We start from the raw sequence: 18527 nt of genomic DNA on the forward strand, positions 1-18527 counted from the left end.
AAAAGCGCAAAAACGCAGCAAAAGCACAAGGACTCCCAACACTTGAACGTGCGCTAAAAATCAGAGGATGGCTGCCAGAGGCAGGGCTTAGGGAGAGGGCAGTATGACCCAGAGACCAGTGATTGGTTACTAAGAAAGACAGATCAGAAATGAAACTGATATTGATTTTTTTCTATACCGAGGATTCCCGGCCTGACGGGGAATATTCATGAGCATGTGAATCCATGCCAGACCCCATGCTGGAGAATGTAGATATTCTGTAGTTGAAAAGGAGGCTCTGGCATGTGTGCGGGGTGTGGACAAATTTAAAATGTATCTGTGGGGAAGAGAATTCATTATTTGCACGAACCACAAACCTTTAGTTAGTATTTTTTCTATGGGAGGATTGGAAGGTGTCTCCAGGTGAACCATGAAGTGGGTGAGTGTGTTGCAAGGATTACAATTTTCCATAATACATGTGCAAGGTAAAAGTAATGTAGCGGATGCGTTGTCTAGATCGGTGGAGCAGAAGGAAGTAAATACAGAGCAGTCTGCACAAGAAAAGGATGAGGTAGGAGAGATATTTCAGATTCCCAGCAGTTTAAAGAGATGATTGGGATGCAGCATGTTTGGAAGATGCCTTATATCAAAATTTGTTGGCGATGATCACTAGGAATGATATCAAGAAAAATGGTGTTGCAATAGAAGAATATGGCAGGGTGAGAGATGAACTCTGTGTGCAAGGGAGTTATTTATTTAGAGGACATCAGTTGGTGGTGCCATGCAAGAGGAGGAAGGCAGTAGTAGATTTAGCACGTGTTAGCCATTTAGGAGTGGCCAGGACGAAGGGACTAGTGAGGTCCGATTTTTGGTGGCCTGGTGTAGACAGAAACATGGAAGAGCAGGTGAAGATGTGTACGGAATGTGTGGAGGGTGATAAGGGACTCGCACAGTGCAGAAGGTCCCGATGGTTGTGAGAAAGTGCCCCAGAGTACTGTGGAACGAAGTGGCTTTAGATATGGTGGGGCAGTTCAACATTAGAGGTGCCAGAGATGCCTTTCGGGGGGATTGGGTCCCATCTGTTGGTTGTGGTAGACTTGTTAAAATGGCCCGAGGTATGTGTGTTTATAAAAGACATTTCGAGTGGCAGTACAATTTGTTTTTTGGAACATCTGTATTAGAAGGAAGGCTTTCCCAAGAAGTGCCTCTCGGATAATGGCTCCCAATTGGTGTCAAAGGAACTCAAGGATTTTTTGGACAAATATGGGGTGGAGCAAGTCACTACGTCTCTATATCACCCACAAAGTAATGGTTGCGTGGAACACTTTAACAGGACACTCATGGAGGCTATCAGGATAGCGGTGGCTACTGGAGGCGATTGGATACGCACCGTAATATAAAGAAAGTTTCAGTATACATTAGCCCCTCGCAGTGTTAAAGGGATGTCAACTTTTGAGATTTTACGTGGGAGAAAGCCAAATTCGCATCTATGCCTGGGGTGGAGAGATCAAGATATGTGGTGGTGGATGGTGGATGTTGAGAACTGGAGAGAGAGGTTACGCGAGTGGTGACAGGGCTAAGGAATGCTAGGAGGACACGAATTATAGGAGCTTCGAAGTGAGAAAGGGTGATTGGATAAGGGTAAAATGATCAACCAAAGTACATAAAGGTTCATCCTTGTATTCTGAACCTAAGGAGGTCGTCAAGGATTTGAGATCCTCCATTTTGGTAAAAGGTGGAGGTGTGTGGAATAAAGAAAGGGTGGCAGTTCTGAGACCAATACACTTTAATTGGCGTCAAGGACATGAGGAAGGGAAGGTGAGGAGAAGTTTTATGCACAACATGTTGTGCGTGATGTTGTCAGAAGCCAGTGTGGAATATGAAGGAAGGGAGGTGTTAGAGGTGTCTACTTAAGTTAGTGTGAAGAACTTGTGTGGAGAATTAACATGTACATAGTTGATAGGAATGTTCTTCGGTACCATAGTAACTGTTGCTAAAAACATTTATGTTAAGGTTCAGGTTGTGGAATGTGGATCTTCAACTTCGCTCCGCATTCCAGGTGGAGTCAGTTGTATGCTGGTTTCCTGGCTGGGGGTCGTTACTCGGGAGCTCAATTAAATGAACCATTTCATATATTCAAGCGTGTGAGCCTTTCTTTGCATGCTTAATGGCTTGTCTGAAGTCTTAGTTGAGTGAAGTCTTGGTCGAGGGCAATTGCCTGTCCACTTGCCCGTGATCTGGTGCCACCTGGTGTCCAGAAACTCCTGCAGAGGTCTCATCTGTAGCCTGCAAAACAGAATCAGGTGAATACAGGACATCATGCCCAGCAGTGACTTCATGGATCAAACCGCAGTGGATTGTGCTGCAGCTAGACCATGTACCTTCCCCAACATAGATGCCACTCTCACCTCCGAGGGAAAAGTCAGATATGTCACTGTGTTGAGGCGGGTGCCCAGAAACAGAATGTTCTGCTAGGCACCACAAAGGACTTCAGATAGTTGATGGAGAATCTGAGCTCAGTCAGAAGGCGTATGATCTCTCTGGTGTGCAGCACCACCAGGGCCTGGGAGGGAGGGAGACTGGGAGACCGGATGAGCCAGTCGTCCAGGTACAGACGCAGGTGCGCTGCAACCAGTGCCAGGCACTTTGTGAATACCCTTTGGGCCAATTTCAGGCAAAAGGGAAGGCCCTGAACAGATAGGGATGCCCCAGAACCAAAAAGGGCAAGACCGTATGATGATTTGAATGTATGGGGATGTGGGAGCAGGGATATCTGGTCAACATTAGGGTTAGGGTTGGGGTTAGGGATAGGGTTGGGGCTAGGGTTCGATTAAGCGTTACATTAGGGTTAGGGCAAGGGTTAGATCTTTTCTCAACATGGCCTGCATGTCTTGTAGCAGCTGGGCCATGTGCAGTTCCTTCCTTGCCACAGGGGGAAAGCAAGGGCACCTGTGTTCGCATTCCTGGGTGTACCGCTGATGAAGTTCTACAAACCAAGAAATCTGTGAACATGTCTTGCTTTAGAAATCCTGAGCTTGCAACACAGAATGTATGGATTCAGCTACTCACTTGTGCTTACAAAGCAAGCTTAGTGTGTTATATAGCCAAGGAACAGCTATGAGAGGGTAAGTTGATGTCCTCGCTGGAGTTCAGATTTAGTTCAGGGTCAAAAACCTTTCTAACACTACACTAACTGTAAAATGTATAAATGCTCTCCTTCTGAATGGAGGAGGGCAGACAGATCATGAGAGAGGCCAGGTGGTTCACATGGTAGATTGTATGACCATGTGGAGTTTTCTGCAGTGGAAATAAAAACCTATGTCTGAGCTTTTAAATCGACAAATGCAGAGAACTGGCTCCGGACCCACGCCCCTAACCTAGAAACAAGGAATACAAGGCCCTAGTACACGGTGGGACAGTCACTGTTGTTATTCTGTTTGTTTATTTGTTGTTGCATTTTTATAAGACTAATTGGCACACAATGTATGCATCAGATGATACAACCCAGAGGAGTTGCTTAACAGCTTTCTTCTTCTTATGTATGCACACTTATAAATGCCAATAAAAACATTTAAAAATAAATTAAATCAACATTTTGTTCCGATGTTTCTGAACACAGGAGGAAATAGAAAAGTATTTTCCCACATGGTCCGGGCCCTGGGCCAGGTCAGACTTGCTTGGGCCCTGGCTTGCCGACGATGCCAGTGCTGTGCCCCTCTGCCAAAGGCCTGTGACTGGCCCCTGTATGTCTCCTGGGAAGTGGAGTGAGGGTTGACGGTACGAAGTGGATGCGTAGCCTTTACAGGATCTGCCGAACGTTGCTCTAGAGGATCAAAAGGTTGAAGACCATCATTGTTGCAGGGTCTCTAGCAATCTAGCTATTTCAGTGTCTAATTTAGTAGCTTGCAGTGTGGTGGCCGAAACCACAGAGTCCGGAGACAGCAGTGATCTGAAGTACGAAGGGTCCAGAGTCAGGCACCCTCTACTTTTTCTCAAGTCTGTCCCTCTTCGCTGGTGTAGAGCTTGGGGTCTTCATGAGAGCTAGGCCTTCTTCCCAAACATCGTCCAGCAAAGGAATGGACAATAGTCTTCCTGGATGACGCATGTCTCTGGTAAGGGAATCCCTCCTTTTCCTCAGGCACTAGGTTGAAAAGGGTAGATGCCCTTGAGAGCATGGAGTGGAAGGAACCCACCTCATTCGGTGGTGATGCCCTGCGGGGGGATCGTGCAGGGTGTTGTCAGCACCCAGCTTTTCTCCATCTGGAAGTACAAAGTCATCAAACTCATCAGTCTCTGTAGTGCCTGTATCCATTCCAGTGTCAGTATGGAGTGGATCCACACAGGTACAGCCGGAGTGGAGAGTGGCATTGGCTGCCTCGGTGTAGGGTGATGTTTTGGACCAGCAGGGCGGGCTCTGTGCCGTGGTCTTGGTAGGCTGTGACTGGGGGGGCTCCCTGCTGGAGCCAGGAGCCGCTGTATCTCAGACACTAAACTACGCAGTGTGGTCAGGATATCCAGAGACATGTCTCTAGGACCATCTGGAGGGGGCACTGGGGCTGCAACGATTGAGGGCTTGTGCGCCTTGCCGGGAGCAACGGCTGGTCCTCTTCCATTGGGGAGCGGGGGGTCCTCTTCACCCATCGGGTTGTCCCCTTCCTGGTCAGAGAATTAGCCTTCTTGCAATGACCCACTCATCAGAACGTTTATAGATTACCATGGCAGGATCCTTTGCTACCTCCTTTAGACCAAACAGATCTTTGGGAAAGAAGAGACGAGTTGGGTCTTCACAGCTTGGGTAGTCATGGCTGCGGCGGTAATAGCCGTGGAACAGGAAGGCAGTGGAACCTTCTGCATAGACGTAGTCTATGTAGTCATGGTCATCAAGGGGAATCGCCAACGGGGTCTGTAGCAACAATGATCAACAGGGTATCCGTTGATGAGGTCATGGACGTGGAAGCTGTTGCAGTAGACTGGTTACGCTGACTAGGACCTTTGCTTGTGAGAACCTGACGGCACACTGTTGCCAAGGACCTTGGAGCACCCTCTGTGTGAGTGTCCTTCCTTGGTCTATCCTTCGACGAATGGCCATGCTTGGACGAGAGGGTCGGTCGCTCTAATGACAGCACCCACCAGCAGGCTTACCGTGGACGGTGAAGGCAAAGGGAAGCACGTGTGCTCTGAACTGGACCACAGCAACGGCAGCCAGTGTCGGATCAGCGGCATGATGCTTAGCCTTTTTATTGACATCCTGGGAAGGGACATCCTTGGCAGCTCTAGATCTCTTCCCTGAGCGAGAACCTGGATGGGCTGGAAGTGCCCAGAGGCAGCGCCTTTTCTTCCTTCAGCCATGCCACCAACCTGCAAGAATGGTCCTGCTTCGTCTTGGCAGGGAAACCTCAGCAGATCTTGCACCCGTTATAGTCAGGATGCAGACAATAGAGCCACCTTGCATACCAATCTTCAACGTAGATGTTCCTTAAGCCACATCCAGTGCAGAGCTTGAACTGGCTGCTCTTGCCTTCTTCTGATATGACGAGGTGCAAAGTCGGCCTTAACTAGGCCTTCTGAACTGGAAAACGAATATCCGACGATGTAGCAGCACTGACCAGCGGTCAGCGAACAAGAGATTTGACCAAAAATGAAATGATTTATCAGTAGAACAACTTTCAAACAGGAAATAAATAGCTCGAAGAGCAACTCGAGAGGACTCCCAGCACTGAAGCGTGCAGTAAAAAGCTGTATATGGCCACCGGGGTGGGGCCCAGGGAGATGGTTGTCATTGGGTGGCTGCAGTATGACCCCCGACAACAGTAATTGGCTAAAGGGAGAAAGGCAGTCTTCTCAAGCTTTAAAGCAAGACTGCTTTCTTTTTACCGAGGATTCCCGGGGAATATTCATGAGCATGTGAATCCATGCCAGACCCCCGTGGTGGAGAAGTTAAGTCCTCTGATAAAACCGAATGAGGAAGCAAGGGTTTTGAGGAGGCAGACAGACAGAATCTCACTTTACACCAGAGACAGCTATACCTCAAATGACTGAAGAGCCTGAAGTCATCCCTGATTTAGCGTTTGCCCAAAGGAACAATCCTTTGCTTGCTGAACCTTTTCTTGAGGTCTTACCCCATGAGACGAGGAAGAAAGGTAGACATTTTTTTCCTAAAGATCAGGTTGTTCTAGAGGGGAGATAATGAACCAGATGCTACCCCTAGATCGCAATTTATAGTACCTAAAGGTCACAAGAAAATTGAAAACTCACCAGTGGACATCTAGGGGCAACAAACTAAAGCACAGGTACTGAACCTGTTTTATTCACCTGGGATCTAAGCAGATGTAAAGAACTGTGTGCACACTTGCTCCCTATGACAGCAGACCATTATCCAAATGCCAATAGCAGCTGCCCATCATTGATATACTTTTTAATAATTGGAAAACCGATACATACTGGTGATATTGGACTATGCAACACATTACCCTGAAGCCTTTCTTTTATGGAATAACAAATAGCCAAGCATTTAAATTACATTTTTTTCAAGAGGTGGTTTTCCGAACTTAACAGACCAAAGATCTACCATTATGAGTAAATGCATATCAGAAGTAAAGGACATTCACCAGATGAAAACATTGCGTACTTCTATGCATCACCCTCAAACTGATTGTTTAGTATGAAGCTGATGCAAACCATTAGAATGTTATGACACAATGGCCCTTTTATAATCGGAAAACATCACAATCCTCAAAAGGGCGCTCCCTGTTTCAACTTTTATATAGGACGGAATGGCAAGAGGTCCTTTATATGTGCGTGAAACTTGAGGAAGCTACTTTACTGCTACTCCAAACTGCCCAGAGACTAAAATATACGGCGGCAGTTAGATCCATAGTACAAGCCAATATGACAAACACAAGAACATCAAAAAGGTTATGATAGAAAAGGATCTTAATACAGCTTTTCTATCTGGCAAAAGGTTCTAGTTCCCCCTTAATCTGAAAATAAAATGCTTTCTAAATGACATGGTCCCTACGAAATAATAGAGCAGACCTGGCCTTATGATTTCTAGGTTTCATAAACAGACAAAGATCAAGACTCGCATCAGGGGACAAACCCATAGAAGACACCAATGTGGTGTTAACCAGCTTGTTGTCTGATGAAGCCAATACAAATACACTGATTCCTTCTGATTTAGCTCAAAATCGGAAGGAGGACGTGATGGACCTCTTGGAACAGGCCCCTGAAGTTTTCAAAGTTGAACCTGGTTGGGTAAAAGGAATATACCATTATATCTGTACAACCTCAGGCAAGGTGGTCCATTTAGAACCATGTCGGAAACCTGAAGCTAGAAAGACGATTATTGATGAAGAAATAGAAAATATGTTTAGGGCTGATATTATCGAGCCCTCTCAGAGCCCCTGGTCATCCCCAATTGTGTTAGTCACCAAGCCAGCTCAATCATGGAGACTCTGCATTGATTTCAGCAAGGTAAATGGGGTCTACCAATTTGACCGTACCCCATTCCCAGAACTGATGATCTTATTGATAGATTGAGGTCCACCGCTTTCCTCTCCACAATTGATCTGACAAAAGGGTACTGGCAGGTCCCTGTTAATCTAGCAGATAGGTAAGACCGCTTTCTCTACTCCCATTGGCCTTGCAGTTGCAGGTGCCATCTTTTGGATTGCATGGGCACCGGCTAACTTTCAAAGGTTAATGGACCAAATCCTCCCTCCCTATGCTTCCTGTGGAGCATACGACGACTATATCCACAGCAAATCGTGGAGAGAGCATGTTTCATCGCCTGTATTTAGTCACCAGGGCACTAAGAAAAACTGGGTTTACAGCCAATAAAAAAATCTGAAAGCTTTTTTGGGTTTAGTAGAATATTAGAGACTTTTTATCCCTTATTTCTCATCCATCACGTCCAATCTTACTGACAAATTAAAAAATGCTGAACCCCAGAAAGTTAAATGGCGAGGGGGAAGATCAGTTGTTTTGATAAACTCAAACATGTGTAGCAAGCCTGTGTTGAAGGTGGCAGATTTCAATCGGGAATTCATCCTACAAACAGATGCTTTGCATACTAGTCTGGGGGCGGTTCTTTCACAAGATCATGATAGCATATAGCATCCCATCTAAGTAGAAAATTGTTCCCAATGGAGAAATATTACACAATTCTTGAGTTGGAGGCTTTGGAGATGAAGTGGGCTATAATCTACCTCAAATACTATATGGCAGGCAGAAAATCCAGGCAAGTCAGCGGCCATGCCCCATTAACATGGATGAGCCTCCGCAAAGACACTAATGCAAGATTCATTGGCTGGTTCTTACAGCCCTATAGTTTTACCTTGGAACAGAAGTGAAGAGGGCAATGTGGACTTCCTTTTCTGTTTCCCAAAAGGTGCTGCGAGAACCGAAGATATTAGGGGAAGGGTATGTGATGAATCTAATGGAGTCATCACAGACTCCCCGGCAGTGACCTCCTCCAAAGTGTCCAGGGGACGGGCAGCCGCCAGCTGATCCTAAACCTGGGGGCAGCTGTATGCGAGAGGATCATATAGGAGGAGACAACTACCTGGGAGATGTCAGGACGTCAGTGGACGAGACGAGGTATCTCCCCCTTTCCCATGAGGAAGACCCTCTAAAACTCAAGAACTTTAACGCCTATTGTCAGCTTCTTGTTGCCCTTAAAGAAGAAGTAAAGTAACCATAGTTATATTTTTCTGGTCAGACCTAAATACACAAAGCTCCAACAAACCATTTTGCTTCTGAGATACCTTTATGTAAAATTACTTTAAAAACCATGCATCCCAGAACACCCATCGACGTTAACTTCCAGAATCACCCAAGTACTGAGATGAGGAGGATGAAGCGGTTTGTACTGCAAGAAAGGCATGACATCAATAGCAAGACAGACAAGTACCCACAGTTCAAGGGAGTTTATTGAACTTTAACAAGGGTGTGATAAATGCCTACATAATCCTAAATCTACAGATCGGAGCAGGCTGCGACCAGCAAATAAAGCAGTCCTAGTGGAGTCTCGTCAAAATAAAAGGGCGTATACTAAAAAACCTATTGCCAGCCCTTACCACTAAATACAAACAGCGTGGAGTAGTATTCATAAAAAAGAAAGGAGTGTTCACAAAATTATAGGTCAGGATGTTCAGGCCGTTGGCCTCCCTTCCCCAGGTTTTCAGCACGGGACAGGCCAGTTCACTCGAGCAAATCGTACACTTGGGCTTCTTCAACACGAGGATACAGTTCCATCACCGGCATCAAGGCCTTCTATGCCCACGTCTCTTTACTTATCAAAGTCTCTTGATTCAGAGGGCCTGATGTGTCAAAACAAAAGGCAAAGTTATTTTCCTCTCACAAGGATGATTCACTCTTCACTCTGGATCCCCCTCAGCCGGGCTCAGATCCCTTTTTACAATGCTTGTTACTTTGGATCCCCTCTTCTGGGCTCAGATCCCCCTTTTCAATTTTCTGAGAATATTCTCTCTCAGATGACGCACGGTTCACCCCAGATTCCCCTGAGCTGGGCTCAGATCCTTTCTTTTATACAACCAGTCTCCCTCAGTCAGGCTCCGACCAATTGCAGTTCATATTAACTATCAAAGACTATCGAATGTGCACAGGATTTAGCTTGACCCTTTGCAGGACCACTTCGATTTCACCATGCACATTTGCCACCTCTCAGCTCGATACCCAACAGTGAGCTTCAAATGAGCACCCACGTGGTGCCGGACCACTCTGTATATGGTATCTATCTTGGCTTCAAAAAAGTTCAGTCACATTTATTTGCATCGCTCACCACAAACTCTGCTCGGGGCTGCTCCTGCGTGGAGAATAGGGGGCGCGAGTATGCCAGCTTGTGCGCCTGATCCCCTTCCAGACTCCTTCTCCCAAACCGTAGTACCCGTGGGATGCATTGTCCCTGGAAAGCTCACCTGTTGTAGTTTTGACGAGCACTCCGTCCTGCTGCTTCTGGCAGGGGTGCTTGTATGATCTGGACCGAGTTCCTTCACTGGTCCTTTACACGTGGTAGTCCAGTCCTGCTGCGACTAAGCCACTATACTTCAGTTAAGTGTTCCTGTTTGCCTTTGTCTTTCCTCGTCTGTTTTTGTTGTATTGTAAAGTTTGCTGTCTTGTATTGCTGTCCGTTCCACTTTTGATGTTTGCTCTTTTGCTTTCTTCCCTTGCAGGTGATGTTGCGGGCCCAGCAGAAGCTGCGGAGCTCAAGGCGGAAGCCGGAGGGAATGAGGAACGAAGCTGCAGAGGTCCAGTAGCTCGTAAGTTAATTAAAGGGTCCGTTAGGGTTCAAATGCGGCGCGGCCCTAGGGCAGATGTTCTAACCTTGTCTTCCTATTTCACAGGGTAGGAGTTTTTGGATGCGGAGTGCGGTGCTGTGGTGTCGGGATCAAGATCACTGGTCAGGGGATGAGTCTGCAGATGAAGCAATGAAGCACCGGTTTCCTGAAGGTGAGTATGCAGGAGAACGCCTGGTTTCAAAGGTAAGTAAACTGGTTCGAAGCAGTGGTGAGCGTGACGTTGCACGCGAGTGCACAGTAACGCGAAGCACCGGCCTTAAAGATGGAGCAGCTTATATAGCTGAGCTTCTGAAGCCAGACCACACCAGTTTCAGCCTGCCTGCCACACCCGACGAGTCAGCACATGAGGATGTTCTCTGGAATTAAAGGCTTTCAGCTCCTGGAAAGTTCTTGTAAAATAAAAGCATTCCTGCACTGAAATAAAGTAAAAGCACTCCTGCACTGAAATAAAGTGTTCCTGCTCACATCTCTATGAGCCTGGTGCCAAATGTGCCAGGACAGAGTCCAGCCAGGTCCCCTGTGTTTATATGTCCCAAAGGGACCTAAGTGAGTCAGGTGACCCATTGCCCCCATCACTAGATGGTGTGGTTTTTGTGCTCTGAGGCCTGTGGCCATGACAATTATTCTCTGCAAATTCCTTCAAACAATGTTGCTGCTTGCAACCTTGGCGCTACCACAGAACGGTCTCGTATCAGTCTCTCCAACTCACCAGCTGTACTGACTTTACTGGAGCTGCTTTGTTGTAGGAGCCAAGGACAGTACCACAGCAGCAATCGCTCCTCCTGGGCTATCAACGCGGGAGTGTTTGGTACCTCCTACACACACACACACACCGCACCTTGCTTGCACTTTAATTCCAGGTTTTAGGTTTCTTATTCTAAAGGACTCTTGAAAGTAGTGGTCTTTCTCTGAAAAAGGTCAAGGGTGCTTCCCTCCTTGCAACCCTCTCTGGTCTTGCCGTCTTTCTCCTCATATTAAACTGCCATCTCGGAACTGCTGCTTCCTCCTTGTGTGTTTTGCCTTGCTCAGAGTGTGCTTTTGTGCTCCGACTTATCCGTGTTGGGAAGTGAGGTGTGTGTAATTATCAGTAAATGCCCGACTGTCTAGCCCTTTTGTTGGGACTTGTCAGATATACGCCTCGTGTTTTAGTGTGTTCTCTCCCAGTGAGCTGTCCATGAGAACGTGTCAGGAAAGTGGGGCTGGGGGCGGCTTGAGTTCCTAAGTATCCTACCCGGTAGGATCGGGAAAAGGTGCAACCGGGAAGGGGATACCGCGTCTCGCCATACAGTGTCCCACTGCCACTCCCCGAAGACCCCCATCCATGTGATCCTCCCACACTGGTCCACCCCCAGGAGCTGGATCCAAAAGCAATGGCTGTGTCCTGGCCACCCAAAAGCAATGGCTGTGTCCTGGCCACCTGGATGACAGATCCCCAGGGACTAGCGGGTGAGACACCTTCTGGTTTCTCACAGTACAAGGTAGCAAGAGTTTGAAGCACAACATGCAGTCTAGCTGTTCCTCCAAATCACACCTTTGACATTTAAACACGGCAACCGCACGGAGTGTGGCAGTGCAGGAGAAGACATTGCACTTTTATAGAAGCTCACAAACCTGAAGATCGTGTGGCGGAGCAGATAAGGCCGCCAAGCCAGAATGAGAAATGCTGTGCGGGAGACCAAAATGCCATGGAGATGCTGGGAGCCACAAGAGAGGTCCTGGGTGCTCGGCAGCTCAAAGAGGAAGCATTCTCCACTCCGGGACCTGAAGGGAAGCAGACGTGTGACCACTGAGCTATAAGGAAGCCGAAAGGACATCTGCACACTCCAGTATAGAAAGTGGGTGAAAGCATGCCAGAGAAGCGCAAACCAGACCGGAGACGCTGGAGAAAACCAGTGAGTCTCTACCAGAAGCCAGTGAGGACCCTGGGGCCTTTTGGAGACCGTGACAATTTGAATGTGATACCATTGTTAAAACTACAAGAACATTGATTGAATGCAGAAAAGGCAAAGCACAGCCACCAACCAATGAGCTATGGCTGCATGAAATGCAAGTGTGGGAAAACAACCTAAACAAACCTTACTGCAAACATATACACCAAGCCAAGAGCAATACATAAGGTATTGGTGAAACAGAGACTGCGAAATACATAAGTCCCGGCAAGACAAGGCGCCAGGCAATTGAAACGCATGAGAAGTCCTGGCAGGAGATATACCAGGCAATTTGCAATGCTTTCAGAAATGCTCGCGAAAGACCGTGTTTTCGAAATCAAGAAGAAATGTGTGTTAATGAAAGACTGTTCCAGAACTTGCTGCCTAATCAGGAACCTTGTGAATCGAGGAGAAACACAAAAGGAACTGTTAATAAAAGACAATTGCCATCCTACTGAAGAAAACGGGGGAAGGGAGTCCACCCTCTGGATCCAAGGGATTCCACCTTGAATATTTTCGTTGGAGCGAATTATAACAGTTTAGTTTTAGTGCAGGAAGTTCCTCTTTTGAATCGAGGCAGTTTCCCAAACCATTCTTATTTAATTAATATCTTTTACTGAAAACAATGAAAACTGTGTCCAGCTTTCATTTCTGACCCCTCGCATAGTAAATATAACGTTGTTGAACTGGAACTATGAAATACAGATCAACAGAAGAATGAATAATCCAGTGTGGGAAGTAGATAAAGACTAGAAACAGAGACTAATGAAATAAGGGAAACACCCTAGATGTATAAAGGTGAACAATTGATAAATTATAGAAGAAAGTGCTGTAATAAAAGAGGAGATAAGACTATCAAGTGAACAAGATGGTTACAGAGAGAGAACATAGGAGGGAAAATGCCTGGATTAACAGAGGTCTGCAAGTTCAACCAAAAGTGTGAGACAGTATCACAAGGAAAGGAGTCACAGACACATCATAGAGAGTACAAAACCCAAGAATATTGCGGAAGAGCTACAAGAATTAATCCAGGAGACATCAAGAGATTATTATAGAAGATCATGGTAGAAAACAAACAGAGACGTTGATCTAAAAAGACTAACAGAAGATAATGGAATACCAGGGGTATTAAGCCATTCTCCTGGCCTCTTTTAAATTGGTTGTATTAGTGGTAGGGTCAGGTAGAATTATGTTTGTACCAAGCACATTATTTTATTCGGGATTTCCCGACAACAGACAAGCACCTTTAATTCCTTTAGATAGGCAGGGAACCCCCAACCCCCCACCCCCTAGAAGTATGGAAAGATCGGCCTTTTGTTATAAGTTTATTAAAAGCAAGTCAGAATGTCCTTAACGTGTCAGACTCCTCCTTGCGGCCCGCCACAGTAGACTAATAGACCAAACCCTGTTGTGAAATGCTTCTTTGTAGATGCCGAAGATGTAGCATCAAACAAAATACATGGACTAGGTCTGGGATACATAGCAAACTCATTGAACAAATAAGGTTTTATAAAAAAGCACAAAAACAAATCCTACGGCAAACCTTTGTTCCCTCCCCATTCCCTGTGGTGATAAGACAAAACCAAATGTTGCACTGGGTGGGAGTCCAACTCTGTTAGGCTTCATATAAGAAAAGAAGTGCAACGCTTCTAAGAATCTACACGTTTGGGTTTTAACAGGAAGGGAAAAGATTGGGGTTGCCATCTAGAGCACCCAACAATCCACCACCTGCAAGACATGGAACTAAACAAGGGGCTGATGATGCAACTTATGCTTAGCGACTTTAGTCTCCAGTTTGTCAACTAAAACGTCTATAAGAGCTGCTAAAAATAACTCAAGACAATAGTTTGTAAATTGGTGTCAATGTGTGCTATAAACATACAATTATGTCTGAAGTCCTATAATCGATCTGTGGTGAGACAAAAGGAACAAGGGGAAAAGCAACAAACCCACATAAAAGGTGGGCATGTGCTGGCACTCTGTCCCATCAGTCTAAGAGCAGGTTGGAGAAGCAGAAGATACTAGAACATGGTATTCCTGGAGGACCCATGTTACTAGTGGGCCAAAAAGCACCGTTTTAAAAAGACTGGGTAGAGATGGAGTGAGACCTACTCTGGATTTCATCTTTGGGGTCCAAAGAGCCTCAAGTCTGAGAGCTTAATTTCTAATGGCACTGTGGGATATACAAAGCTTTGCAGGCAGTACATGTCAATAGGTTAGCACAGCGGTGTCCCGCAGTGCCAGACTCGGCCTTGGGCCAAAAGCACCCATCATGTAACGCAAGCAATGGGGAACTACCCGAAAAAACATATGGCCCATTGCTGGCAATGCTCTGAAATGGCCTTGCAGGAGAACTGTCTGTGGAAATGATGTACAGGTGTGTAATGTAAAAAAGAGAACATTCCAAATTGCATCTCTTCCTCTAATTGTTTCCGACAACTAATCAATGGGCAGACCCGAGTACCAGGTGATAGCTTGCCGTTCTCGGTGTTGCATGGAAAAAAGTGCAAAAATTAGACATTTTGTTTTGACGTAATAAAAGAACCATCATGTTACTCAGTGGACCGATCTGCTTCATTGTCCTGATATTTTCCCTGGCATCTTAAACACCATATATCGCCACCTCACTGGTCTTGTACACAACTACCAACGATGCTGTGTGTACAGAGGACTTCATCCTCAAAAATCAAGAGCAAACTATCGTGTTGTAGTGGACAGGTCTGGATGATAACTTGCAGCTCAAATGGTACTGTCCATTCAATGACTGGCACGCTATACCTTGTGAGCGCCATGCACGTAATCAGTCAAAATCTCTAACAAGACGCACTTACCTTCTCTGTGAATATATGTGCATAGAGGAGAACTCAAGCAGCCCCTGAATCAAACGTTGACAGACAGGCATTTCTGGGTCACACAAAAAGAATGTTTGGAAGACCATCAAATGAGAGCAGTGCAAATACCACACGCTTCCACTAATGTGCTAGAGCTCACCGAGTTTCTCCTATGGGTTGATGTACCCTGTGGCAGGACAAAACTAGTGGGACATTTACAACAGACAAAATAAACCATGCCTGAATGTTTTGCTTTCACGCTATATGTTGCTATGTTAGGGAGAAGGAGAGGAAGGCCTTAGACGTTTGCAGAGTTAAGGTTCCATACAGAATGCAGTACTATGGAAGAGGAAGTGAACTGGCAGAGATGACTCTTGACCTAGCAATCAACTAGTATTTAAGGTATAAAATGATTTCAGTGGGTGGATTTGGCAACAGCCTGATCAGCCCACATGTGGCGGTTAGGCAAATGTATGATGGATGCAACAGGACAAAATAAGACGTGTGCAATTTTAGGAGTAGCTGAGACTCTCCTCCTTGGGTAAAGTTAATTTCAAAGCAATGTTTAGAGGCAGTGGTCAGTGACTCCAGGTATTTGTTTGCATGATTTTGCAATTGGGCATAGGCGTCAGATAAAGCTCCAGGAGACACTGTCCAAAAGTAAAGCTAGTTATATTTATTCTAAGTGTCATGTTACAAAGTTGTTTGAGTAAATGTAATTGAAGGAGACTATAACCAGTACATCCACATCCCAGCTGCTCCAGAATTCAACTGAGCACACACAGCACACTGTTTTACATAAACAAACATTCTAAATGACATCAACAGTCATGCAATTTACAAACACTCCAATCTCGCATGCACATGAAAGGTAGTAATGAAGCACATGGCAAGTAAAATGGCAAATAACTGAGGCGGACCACTATCTGAATGTATTATGAAACAAGAAACAAGTAAAAGCATGTCAAGAGATAGTTTGACAAATATAAAAACGCTGTTTAAGAGTAGTTAATGTAAAGTACTTACTGATCCCTTTTCAATCACTCTATTAAGCATGACAACACCCCTGCTCTTCTGTTCCCATACCATTTCCCAGAAATGACCGCAAGTATTTGGCAGAGGGCCCTGTAAAAATCAAGTAGATCAAAATTTCAAGTATAGTCAACATGTTTGGAAGAGGTTTTCCAAGAAGTGGTACCAGTTGCGCAGAAAATTGGAATTGTGCGTCTATCAATTGAACGCTCATTTATAAAATAAAAATGCCATTACTTTTGTTAATAAAAATGTAAACTTGGATTCATATTTTGCAGTTTTCTTTTTCTAACAAGGCAGTGCAATCTATTTTCAAGATACGTATAGATACAGCAGGGGCAGTGCAGATTGCTAACGTAAGAAAGAAAAATCACTAAGGCAAAAAGGAACAGTGCAAATATTGTGTAAGCATGGTTTTCTGCATAATGCAAACAATAGAAAAAAGGAACTAGAAGGCAGCAGTACAGAGGGAGGTCGAATCATACTACTTGCCATGAAACAAGTGCAAAAAGTACACAGTCCAGTATCCAGAGTGGAAATGTACAGATAAAAACACAAGACTTGACCGTGAGAAAATTCTTGATGCAAAAGTAGAAATTCACAGAACAAAAAGTTATGATCAATTATAATTTTGGGAAAGCACAGACCAGCAAAGTCACAGAAAATCAACAAGCACAAGACAAACGGGGCCTAAGAACAGAGTTGGGTCAAAGAAACCTAAATTTAGCATAATTGCTCCAATAAATATACTCCACAATTAGATCTGTTATGGTCTATTGATGCTTTAGGTTTTCCAGGGTTAACCCATGAAATTTCAATCACTTGTTGCTGACCAGTACCGAAAACCCATGTCCTACTCTAGAACCTGGAGCCATAACAAATGCTCACCTGCCCTCTTAAATGCTGCTGCAGAAATATTACTTGTGACCCACGCTCCCTTGCAGCCAACTCTGAAAGATTCGATATTCAAGATTCAATTACCTCTGACAGCAACAGCAGATGACACCTGGACGAAAGACCAAACCAAGCACTGACCCAGAAGACAGTCTCTTGGCAGTTAAGATATGGTTACCCTATCAACTGAACATCTTAAGGCGATCATGCATGCCCTTAAAAAAAGCCAAGTGGTTTCATAGGTCAATTGAGGTGATGGAACAAATGGTGTCTGAGGCTGGTGCAGAAGAACAAATAACTTGCCCATGGCAATGTTCTTTCAACTGGATGTTCCTCCCAATTATTCCTCATCTTTGATATACTCGGATATCCTGCTTGCAGGTCGGAAGTTTTTCTCAGCAGAGGGCACTGCGCATCATCACACTTATGCCCTTTCAAAGCCTCCATCCTTCTCAAGTATGACGTCGATGCTGGTATAAAAAGGCACTAGTCGCACCCATTGCCTCAGTTCAGGTTTTTCTTCTCACCAGCACGGCAGTCTCGAAGATGAGAAATACTTGAGCTGTTAACAGAGCGGAAGGTGTAATTCACAGAAACTCCTTGACAGAGGGGTTGGATGGGAGGGGCGTTTAGGAACACGTGGAAGGAAAATCCTCTCGAAAGGTCATTACCAGGGGTAAGTAATTTGTTCTGCGAGTGGATTGTGTCCTCTCACGTATTCCTCATCGTTGATATTCTCCCATAGCAGTGTTTTGCAGGAGGTGGGAAAGTAGAGTTCAATTTTGATTAACGCCGAGTAAAACAGGCATTCCAAATCTGGATTATCGGCCCGAAATGGAATCTAAAAAGTAGTGCTCAGCAAACGCGTGCACAGAAGACCAGGTAGCAGCATTGCAGAGGTCCTGCAGCAGTACCCCTCTCTGGAGGGCGGAAGAAGTGGCTCCACCTCTAGTTGAGTGGGCCCTTAAACCTTTGGGAACCTTTCCTCCCCTCCACGTGACCCCACATTGTAACATTCAGATACACACAGTATGATCCACTGAGATAGCGTTTGCTTAGTAACCACTTGTCCCATTCTGTGGACTGTGTAACCAACAAAAGGTTGGTTGTCCAGTCTTAACTTAAAAACCCTGTTAATGTAGAATCTCAAGGCTCTTCTAGGGTCCAGTCTGTGTAACCTCTCCTCCTCCTTGGATGGATGGGGAGGAGCGTAGAAAGCTAGTAAAACAATCTTTTGCGTCAAAAGACATTCTGACACTATTTTTGGTAGAAAAGAAGGCCGAACCCTCAAAACTACCTTGTCTTTACGGAAGACTGACTGGTGGTTTTGAAGATAAAGCCTTAAGCTTGCTCACTCTGAGAGCAGAGGTGATGGTCGTCAAGAATACTGTTTTCAGAAATAACATCCGAAGTGGAAAAGAAAGTAATGGTTTGAATGGAGAACCCATCAGGAAGCTCAAAACCAGGTTGCTATCCCATACCGGAACAATGAATGAACCAGCGGCAAGATGTAGGTCAAACGCTTTAAAAACTGAATGACAATA

At 45.4% G+C, this 18527-nt stretch overlaps 1 protein-coding gene across 2 annotated transcripts in view; it reads right to left on the reverse strand.

The window, feature by feature from the left end:
* The window catches only part of PTPN1 (protein tyrosine phosphatase non-receptor type 1), an 894220-nt gene that overhangs the window by 502809 nt on the left and 372884 nt on the right, over nt 1–18527 (reverse strand). The window contains exon 4 of one of the 2 annotated variants that reach the window (XM_069651172.1): nt 16084–16182. The exons of the other annotated variant lie outside the window; for it this stretch is intronic. Within the exon in view, the coding sequence (XP_069507273.1) occupies nt 16084–16182 (99 nt within the window). The remainder of the gene's footprint in view (nt 1–16083; nt 16183–18527) is intronic. 2 annotated transcript variants of the gene reach the window in all.

Source organism: Ambystoma mexicanum, chromosome 3p (genome assembly GCF_040938575.1).
Source record: "Ambystoma mexicanum isolate Mex_15411 chromosome 3p, UKY_AmexF1_1, whole genome shotgun sequence".
Classification (NCBI taxonomy): domain Eukaryota; kingdom Metazoa; phylum Chordata; class Amphibia; order Caudata; family Ambystomatidae; genus Ambystoma; species Ambystoma mexicanum.